Source organism: Equus quagga, chromosome 5 (assembly GCF_021613505.1).
Source record: "Equus quagga isolate Etosha38 chromosome 5, UCLA_HA_Equagga_1.0, whole genome shotgun sequence".
In the NCBI taxonomy this organism is placed as follows: domain Eukaryota; kingdom Metazoa; phylum Chordata; class Mammalia; order Perissodactyla; family Equidae; genus Equus; species Equus quagga.
This window is the reverse complement of record NC_060271.1, coordinates 12,724,713-12,734,657: the sequence shown is the minus strand read 5'-3', so window position 1 is coordinate 12,734,657 and position 9,945 is coordinate 12,724,713. Positions and strand designations below refer to the sequence as shown.

General features: G+C 43.8%; 1 protein-coding gene across 4 annotated transcripts in view; it reads left to right on the top strand.

Moving 5' to 3' along the window:
- The first annotated feature begins 1,328 nt into the window (after nt 1–1,328).
- The window catches only part of MAST2 (microtubule associated serine/threonine kinase 2), a 210,724-nt gene continuing 202,107 nt past the window's right edge, over nt 1,329–9,945 (top strand). For 2 of the 4 annotated variants that reach the window (XM_046662031.1, XM_046662029.1), the window contains exon 1: nt 1,329–1,855. In XM_046662031.1, the coding sequence (XP_046517987.1) occupies nt 1,646–1,855 (210 nt within the window). In that variant the 5' untranslated portion in view covers nt 1,329–1,645. The remainder of the gene's footprint in view (nt 1,856–9,945) is intronic. The other 2 variants (XM_046662030.1, XM_046662027.1) reach the window with 1 other exon arrangement.

Below are 9,945 nucleotides of genomic sequence, written 5' to 3'. Positions count from 1 at the left end.
AAGAGGAGACAGATTAGAGACAGTAAGGTTACAGAAGCAACAGGACTTGTTCGTTAATCGGATACGGGGGCAGGATGGGAAGGAAGGAGGCTAGGACGACTTCCAGCTTTCTGGTTGAGGCAACTGGATGGATGGTGGTGAGGAACTGAACCAGGGAAAACAGAAGCAGACGGGTGGTGACAGGCTGCAGAGTACATTGGTTGTGTGTGTAAGCTGTGGTATCTGACACACCTCGGTGACAGACCTCTTGGCTCTGCACTTACTGGCTGTGTCATATTGAGCATGTTATGTAGCTTGAGACTCAGTTTCTTCAACTGTAAAATGGAAATAATACAACTTACCTCCTATTTGTGTATGTGGGAATTGAATGCACAGTGTCTGGTATCCAGTAGGCATTCTATAATATTAGCTATTATTATTTCTCAGAAAAGTTTCAGGGACGAGGCACAGGAAAATGGGTGAACCCTTAGGAAAGGCTTCTGGGAAAGAACTCTGGTCAAATCAATGAGGAAAAATGCAACATTGTGGCAGACCAGCTGAAGCCAGAAGGAGGAGGCCAGACAGGGTTAAGCTACAGCCACGTGGCTGAGCAGATGAGTCACTGGAAGTGGCAGGCTGGGCCGCCCAGGCCACAGCTCGACTGGCTGTGGCCAGGCTGGACTGGGCTATAATATGACTTCATTGTCAGTGGGGAATCATGGGGATGATTCTGGAAGCCTTTTTGTCCTTCCTTTCCCCTTAGAAGGAATCCATCACTTCCTCCTCTTTTACAGCACTCTCCACACTCTGTCTTGCTTTCTGGAAGCAGCAGGAAACAGTGGAAAGGGACAGAAAAGCCAGAGTCCTGTCTAGTTTGGTCACTGATTTACTGAGTGACCTGGTGCGTCACTTCACCTCTGTCTTCTTATCTGTAATATGAGAACGAACAGACCTACCTCCATAGTGTGATGTGAAGGTGACGGCTGGCAGGTGCTCAATAAAAAGGCACGCATTAGTGTTCTATTCATCAGTTGTACATTTTGTCTCCTTCCTGCTCCTCGTCCCTCTCCCTCTAGGACATTGAGGACACTGCTCAGTTCTAACGCATTTTTGGATCCCCAGCATTTAGCTTGGCCCGCACACAATTTCATGAATGGATGAATGAAAGAATCAATGAGCGTCCGCAGCCGCAGCCGGCTCATCGGAAGCCCCTCCCCCTTCCGCTCTCCTCACCGCGCAGCGGGGCCAAGGGCGCGTCTCTCGCGACCGTTCGCTGGCGCGTGCGCGGGAGGCCGCGCGCGGCCGGAGGCGGCGGGCTCCCGGTGCGCGCGCGCGAGGGAAGAGGAGGGGCGGGGCCGGGCCAGAGGGTGGCGGGCGGCTGGCGGTAGAGCCGGCGGCGGCGGTGGGTGGCCAGCAGAGCGTGTGCCGGGTGGGAGAAGACGGGGCGGCGGCGATGTTGCTGCCGCCTCCGTGAGGAGCGCCGAGGAGGCCCCGGCTCTTGAGGCCCCAGAAAGCGCGGAGGAGCTGCGGGCTGGGGTCGGTGGCTTCGGGCGCCCGCCCGGGCATGGTGGCCGCGGGCGGTGGTTGGTGCGGCAGCGCTGCGGCCCGGGGCGGTGCGGGGCCGGGACGGTGGCGGCGCTGACGCCCGTGGAGCCCAGCCGCAGATATGAAGCGGAGCCGCGGCCGCGACCGCCCGCAGCCGCCGCCGCCGGCCCCCCGCCGGGAGGATGGGACTCACCGGGCGGCGGAGCTGCCCCAGCCCCAGCCCCAGCCTCAGCCTCAGCCTCAGCCTCTACCCCCGCGCCGGCGAGCGCCGCCCGGGAGGCAGCGACTGGAGGAGCGGACCGGGCCCGCGGGGCCCGAGGTCAAAGAGCAGGTATGGCGGGCGGGGGTCCGGGAGGGAATGGATGGGGCGGGGGGAGCCTGAATGGGAGCGATGGGGGCGGGGGATCTCAGGCGGGAAGATTTAGGCTTGGGCGTTGGAGGGGTGGGGACTGAGTAGTTCGGCAGGAGGAATGGGAGATCTAGAGAGGCAGAAAAATGGGGGGTGGAGAAATGGAAGTAATGTCCTGGAGTTGAATGGGCAATAGGGGAGCAGAGGGATGAAAAAATGGTCCTGTGGGCGATTGTAGTCAGCGGTTCTGGATGGGAAGAAGGGACACTGGAATGTAGGCTGGGAGTAAATGAACTGCAAAGAATAGGGTTACTAAAGAGGTATTGAGTTATCCAAAGGGGTAAATAGTGTAAGGTAGGGAAAGTCAGTATGATATAGTAAATCTTACCCTATTTTTTAGAGGTTGTCTTGATAGTTATAAAAACGGATGTCATTCCTAAGCATTCTCTGATTTGGCCATCATTATAGTCTTGTAGGAGTGTGTTCAGAATCATTGTTAAGGTTCTCCTCAGTAACGATCTGTTTCATGTTAAAGCACTTTTTAAATCATCTGCATGTGTGCCATCCCAAGTCCAGTACTGTGAACAGAATTCCTATATACAGGCTCTGCCTTCTAGGAGTTTACCACTGAAAACACCTTGATGGGAAAACACAGAAAGCAGTGTAAAAATATTCATAGAGTTTCTGAATGGACAGGATGTGTTTATATAGTTTATTAATCAAGTTCAGGTGTATTTACAAGTAGAAGGTAGAGGTCAGTTTTATCAGGGAGGAGAAGTTGCCACTAGTAGCTCTAGGAAGTTTAGTGAAAGGAGAATATGTGGTCCTTGATCTTGTGAGATTTGCAGAAAAATGTTCTGTAGGTAATGAACTCTAGTGACAGCTTTCCTTTTGCACAGCTCTACTTGACACCCTAGTGACTTCATCTTTGAATCTTTCAAGCTTTCTATTAGGTCTCCTACCTCTTTCCCATCACTTAAATAAGTATTTTCTTAGACATCATTCTTTATTATATAGTTTCAGTGATGCACATACTACCACTTGGATGTTTTTCCCCTTTGTTCTTTCGTCTTTTCTTCTCCACCCAGTCCTACATACTCCATAATTGGCTATCTCTGTCCTTGCTTTTAGGCCACTGAGTATTGTCCTCGTGCTGTAATTTCCTCCCTCATCCTTGTCTTATATATTCTCTGCAGTACCTATTTGAAACTTTTAAAATGTACTTAATGCCTAGATCCTTTCCTGACTCAATTTATCTGGTCCAATTGACCTTATTCCGTGCTTCGTTAAAGTCTTCAAGGTTATTTGATTTTCCCCTCTTTAGGTCAGAATTTCTGTGTTCACTCATCCTTTGCTTCAGTCTCAGAGAAAGAAGTCTTCATTCTCTTCTCCAAGGCTAATTCCTCTATTTATGTCCTCTCTCCCCTACATGCCCTCTTGTCTGGTGTAGGCCCTTGTTATATATATTATTTTCTCTTTGTCATATACCTCAATTAAAACAAAACACAATTTTTCTGAGTTGTGTAACCCACCTAAGCTACTTTGTTGTCTCCTCTTTGCTTCACCAGCAACCTTGAAAAATGAGTTTGTATTCACTGTCTCCACTTCCTCACCTTGTATACATTCCTCATATTACGGTTTGGCTTCTCCACTTAAACTCTCCCAAAACTGATGTCTTCAAGGTCACCAATAACTTTGTATGTTTGTTTATTTACTTTTTTTTTAAAGATTTTATTTTTCCTTTTTTCTCCCCAAAGCACCCCCCCCGTACATAGTTGTATATATTTTTTTTAGTTGTGGGTGGGTCCTAGTTGTGGCACGTGGGATGCCACCTCAGCATGGCTTGACAAGTGGTGCCATGTCAGTGCCCAGGATCCGAACTGGTGAAACTGTGGGTCACTGAAGCAGAGTGCGCGAACTTAACCACTCGGCCACGGCGCTGGCCCCTACTTCTTTTTTCAAAGATTGGCACCTGAGCTAACATCTGTTGCCAATCTTTTTTTGTTCTCCCCAAAGCCACCCAGTACATAGTTGTGTATTCTAGTTGCAGGTCCTTCTAGTTGTGCTATGTGGGATGCTGCCTCAGCATGGCTTGATGAGCACTGCCATGTCTGTGCCCAGGATTGGAACCAGTGAAACCCTGGGCCACTGAAGTGGAGTGTGTGAAGTTAACCACTCAGCCATGGGGCCTGCCCCGTATTTACTTTTAATTGAGGTGTGACTTACATACAGTGCACAAATCAAAGTTTCGTTCATTCAGCTCAGGAAATTTTACAGAATGTGACCACTACTCAGTTCAAGATGTAGAACGTTTCCAGTACCCTGGAATGCTCCTTTGTGCTTTCTCCTGGTTATTACCCTCCTCTGAAGGTAACCACTCTCCCAACCTCTATCACCATGGATTGGTTTTGCCTCTTCTTGAACTTCGTATAAATGGAATCTTACAGTTTATACTCTTGTGACTAGATTCTTTCATTCAAGTCATGTCTGTGAGATTCATCTATATTATTGCTTGTAGAGATAGTTTGTTCTTTTTCATTGCTGTGTAGTTTTCTATTGTGTGAGTGTACCACGTGGATACTAAAACTTCTTCCATTTTAAATTAAAAAGCAGTGCATGGCTACTTGTGAAAAGTTTTCATTGTGAAAGAATTACACAGGGAGATATGTGGCAGTCTCAGGGACCTGTAAGTGACTAAATCTGACAGTTTTCCCCTAGTCCTCATCCCCTTGACCCCTGTGAACTATTTGCATTGTTGACCATGTGTTCCTTCTTGACATTTTCTTTTCTTCTCTTTTGTCGTAATGACTATTCCACTTATGTTTCTCTGACTGCTGCTTGTGTGTCTTTTTTCTCTTTTCTCTGCCTGTCCCCTAACTGTTCCTTGAGGATGTGTCTTCTGTCCTTAGTTCTTTCCTTAATTGTACTTTGTTTTTTAACAGGCTTACCCTATTCATGCCAGGTGCTCAGGATGTGGGACAAGGGACTGTAGTCCTCTTTTATTCATGGCGTTGTGTCACATAACCTCCTTGTAGAGTGATCTGAGTGTCTAGGCCTGACCTCTTTCCTTAGCTCTACATTTCCTTTTTTTTTTAGAGATTGGCACCTGAGCTAACATCTGTTGCTGGTCTTCTTTTTTCTCTTCTTCTCCCCAAAGCCCCACAGTACATAGTTGTATGTTCTAGTTGTAGGTCTTTCTGGTTGTACTATGTGGGATGCCACCTCAGCATGGCCTGACTAGCGGTGCCGTGTTTGTGCTCAGGATCCGAACCAGTGAAACCCTGGGCCGCCGAAGCGGAGTGCGAGAACTTAACCAGTTGGCCATGGGGCTGGCCCCCAAGCTCTACATTTCCATTTCTGTGCTTAACGTTTCCACCATAGACTCAGCATTTGTGATCTTAACGTTTGTGACTTTATAATTTGATAATGTCCTTGAAAATCCATAACTTGAAATTATTTGATTTTGAAAAGATAAAAATTTGAGTTGTGTGTGTTGAGGCTGGATGGATTCCATTCATTCAGGGAGTAAGAACCTAGTTGATCAACAAGCATCCACCTCTCACAAATGACTTTGTTCTCCGTTTCTCATGATGTGGAGTCATGCTTGGTATACTTTATACTGTGCTGGTATTTAGGAATAAGTTCTGAACAGGATGCAGGACTTGAATCTCTAGAAGGTCAGTGACTTACTGTATCATTAAAATACAATCTATTATTTCTCCTTTGAAATGTGCTTCTCCTTGTGTCTTTCCTTTTTCTTGTCATCACACTTGAAATTGTATCCGTGGTCTTTGAATTCTCTTTCTCCCTTGACCCCCTTATCCAGGTTCTGCTGATTCTACCTTCATGATGTCTTTCAAATCTTTATTGTCATCGTCGTCATCTTAATTCAGCATTTATAAACTTTTGTCTTGGTTGTTGCCATACCTTAGCTTCATTTATTATGCTTTTTAGTCTTTTAGCCTCTAATTTATTCTGTATTCTATTAAAAAAAAGATTAGAACTCATTGCCTACTTGAGTTCCAGTGATAGATAAATATTTATTAAATGATCATTTCATTTCTTTATCTTCAGAAACCTCATTAGCTTCTTATTACCCATAGACTTAAGTCTGAGGACCTTGGCATTCAAGGTCTACTTGATACTTAACAGTTTTTGTTAGAAACAGAGTTAGATGCCCCTTTTCTAGGTCCCCAAGACTTGGCTTTGTCTCCATAGTAGCATCCATTGTTGTCTTCTCTTTCTCATTAGTAAGTTCTTTGAGGCCCAGACTGTTTCATTTACTCTTGTATACCTAGGGCCTAGTATGGTATTTGAAACGTAGTTGTTAGTCCGAATATTTATTGGAAATGTAGATATATGCTGGTACTTGAAACAGATACTTGCTCAACAAATATCCTAGTTGGTTCTCAGTCTCTCATCAGAGGAAAAACTCCTCAGAGGTTGTTTTATTCATCAATGCACCCCCAGCTTTTAGTGTTTTAACTAGTATATAATGGGCATTCAGTAAATATTTGTTTATTGCTAGGCACTTTCATATACTTATTTTAATTAATCATTCATCTGAAAAGATCTTCTCTGCCTCTGCCTGTTAAAATTCTTCTCAAGCTTCCAGGCCTAACTCCTGTCACAGAAACTGTTTGAAGTTTTTCCATGTGGGATCCTTGGAGGATCTTTGATGGGCTTCAGTAAATCTGTGAATCTCCTGAAATGCACAGGAAACCCAAGAAGTGAAAGCTTGGGTTCTGTAAGATTAAATGAAATAATGATTAGAAAGCACATATTAGATAGGTGCCTAATAAATATTAATTATTATCTTATTTTGTTTCTATAACACATTGATCCATTTCTATACAGTAGTTTCTGAATAAATATTTACTGAATGAATGAATGAATGAATGAATCAGTGTTTTAGTACTTCTGCCCTTCTGTATTCATTTTGTATTATTTCATTTCTGCTTTTAAGTTGTAAATTATTGATGGTAGGAAGTATATCATCATTTCATGTACCATAATGCAAAGTCAAGGGCTTTGCTCACAGTAGGTGCTAAATAATTATTGAATGAATGAATAGAAAATGATTAAAATATTTTGGATATGGGTGATTTGAGTAATAATAGAAGTATGATAGACAAGTAAAGGAAATGAGACTTTTTTTTTTGGCTGAGGAAGATTTGTCCTCAGCTAATGTCTGTTACCAATCTTCTTCTTTTTGCTTGAAGAAGATTTGCCCTGAGCTAACACCTGTGCCAGTCTTCCTCTATTTTGTATGTGGGTCGCTGCCATAGCATGGCTGCTAATGAGTGGTGTAGGTCTGCACCCAAGAACTGAACCCAGGCTGCCAAAGCAGAGTGTGCTGGAATTAACCAGTAGGCATGGGGCTGGCCTAGAAATGAGACATTTTTGAGGATGGAGGAAGATGGAATTCAGTTTTAGTTCCTAGAATTCCCTCAGCACTGTTAAGGAATTTTCAAAATTATTTTCCTGGAAATCAGCACCTTCTCTTTCCTCTGCACTCTAATGTTAGTACATTGGCAAAAGCAAGGGGTAGAAAGTGCATAGAGGGGAAGCTGCATACTGTGTGTAGGGAACGATAGTCAGTCTGGTATTGTTGGAGCTTGAGGTTGAAGGCATAGATAGTGAGTTAAGAGACTAAAGGAGCCTGGATTGTAGAAGGTCTTTAGTACATGTAAAAGGGTAATAAGTAGGGGAGCAGGATGGTCCTACTTGTTTTTTAGCTGGATTACTCTGGTAACTGTGTGGAGTGTAGAATGTAGGATTGAAACATGGGCATTTGAGAGTTGTTCTGAGTTTTCAATACAGAAAGTTTATTAGCCCTCCCTCCCCTCTTATCCAGAAGTGATAGAGGGTAAGGGCCAGCTCCTGAAACCTGTTAGCTTTGGAAGATTTGAATGCATCAAAGGTACTGGGACCAGAGAGCCTGGGGTGGTTGAAGCAGGTCTGACAGTGTTCCCTGATGAGGGTAGGACACATCTGCTTACAGAGTTTTTCCATCTTTGTTCTACTGGATACCTCTTAGCCTAAAGATCAACCTAAAAGCTTTTTTCACCCCAGTTATTCATGGTGACCAATGACCAGGACCATCAGAGGCAGCCAAGTATGGCAGTCACTATGTCTTCCTCATTGCTGATTGCTTCATTGCTTCATTGATTGCTGTATGGTTCTCTGCTAAATTTACTACCTAGCTTTGTACTCAGTGAAATCCCTATGGTACCTTGGCAATTATTACTTTCCTTCAGTAGGTGTTGATTGTTTTTCATCATTAATATACATAGTTGGGCTTCCAAAGGGGTTTGAAAACTGGGGTTGTTGGATCAAGGGCTAGTCCTGGGCAAAGAGGAAAAAGTCCTCAAGGAAGAACAGAGGTTTAACGTTATTAGGAGTAAGGGCTTACACAGAATGCATTGTTAGTGAGACGTGGTCGACCACCTTTTTGTTTGGGCACTGTACCTCATTGTTAATTCCCAAAGACTCTTTCCTCTTCTCTGTACCACAGCTGTGCATACAGTGGATGACAGTAAATAATTGGTGGGAAAAATTGACATCAGCCTGTGTTCATTGGGTATGTTTTATCTTTACTGATAATTGTTCACTTCTAAAATCTCAGTTTTGAACTTGCCACGCTCTGACCTTCACATCATCTTCTATTTCTCTAGTTTGCATTCCTTTTAGAATTTCCTTTCCAAAATTGTTCAAACTCTTTGGAACTTCTGGTTCACTGATTTTTTTTTTTTTTTTTTTTTTTACTATCTTTTTGTTGTCAGTCACCTCATGCCTCTGCTTCCCTCCTTATCCAACTTAACATTTCATGGGCTATTATAATCGTTCTTGTGCATGTACGTTCAGTTCCCTTGCCTCTTTTCCCTTCTGTCATACCTACGTGACAAAACTCCAGCCATGATTAAACCAACTCTCTGTCTATTCTGCACCTGTATCTAAACAGCTGAATGTGGCTGGAGAAAAACACAACCGTGCCGACATCTAAATTTGTGATCATGAACCTCAAGGAGTCTGTCTGCACTGACAGGCAATCCTATAACATTTCTCTAGTCCATTCACTCTTAAGTGATAGTTTAATCTTTCTCTCTCCTCAGACTTCCAACACTCTCTTTGTCCTCTTTACTCTCAGTTGATGTCCTTGCTTCCCATTTCACTGAGGGAAAGAGATAATCAGAAGAAAACTTCCACAAACTCCCAATACAAATCACCCACCTACCTGTATTTGTACCCATATTTTTTGGCCTCTCTCATTGCTATGGATAATCTTACACCTATTAAGGTCTACCCCTACATCTAATTGAGTTCTATTCTTGCAATTCCTTCATACTCCTGAACCATTAGTTTTTCTTTTCCGTTGGTGATTCTCATCAACATACAAACATACTGTATTTTCCCTCTTAAAAACACTTCATTAACCCTATACTTTCCCTCATTCATTCTTTGATTCAACAAGTTTTTTTTGAGTACTGTTGGGATTACAGCAGTGAGAAGGGAAACAGCAAACTCTGCTTTCTTGAAGTTTCTGTTCTAGTATAGGGAATCAGATAAGATAAATATGTAAAATATGTAGTATGTTATATCGTGATAAATACTGTGACAAAAATAAAGCAGGGAAGGGGGATATAACGTATTGGGGGATTATGGTTTTAAATAGCATTGCCAGGAAAGGCATCTCTTTGGAATGGGATAAATGAGTAAAGACCAGAAGGATGTAAGAGAAAGAGGCATTTAGATTATCTGGGGGAAGAGTGTACTTGGTGGAGGGCATAGGAAGTGCCCTGGGCTACCTGCACCTTTGAAATTTGTGTTTGAGGAATAGCAAGGAGGTCAGTGTGGCTGGAGGGGAGTAAGGAAGGAGAAGAGTAGTCAGTGAGCTCAGAGGGGAAAGGTGGGGAGAGGAGGGCTGGTTTGTGAAGTTTCACATTGTGAAGGGCCCTGTAGGCAGTTGTATGGATATCGGCTTTTACTGGCCTTAAGTTGAATGAGATGGGAAGCCACTGGAGAGTTCTGAGCAGAGGAATCACATGATCTAACATTCATTTTAATCTGAT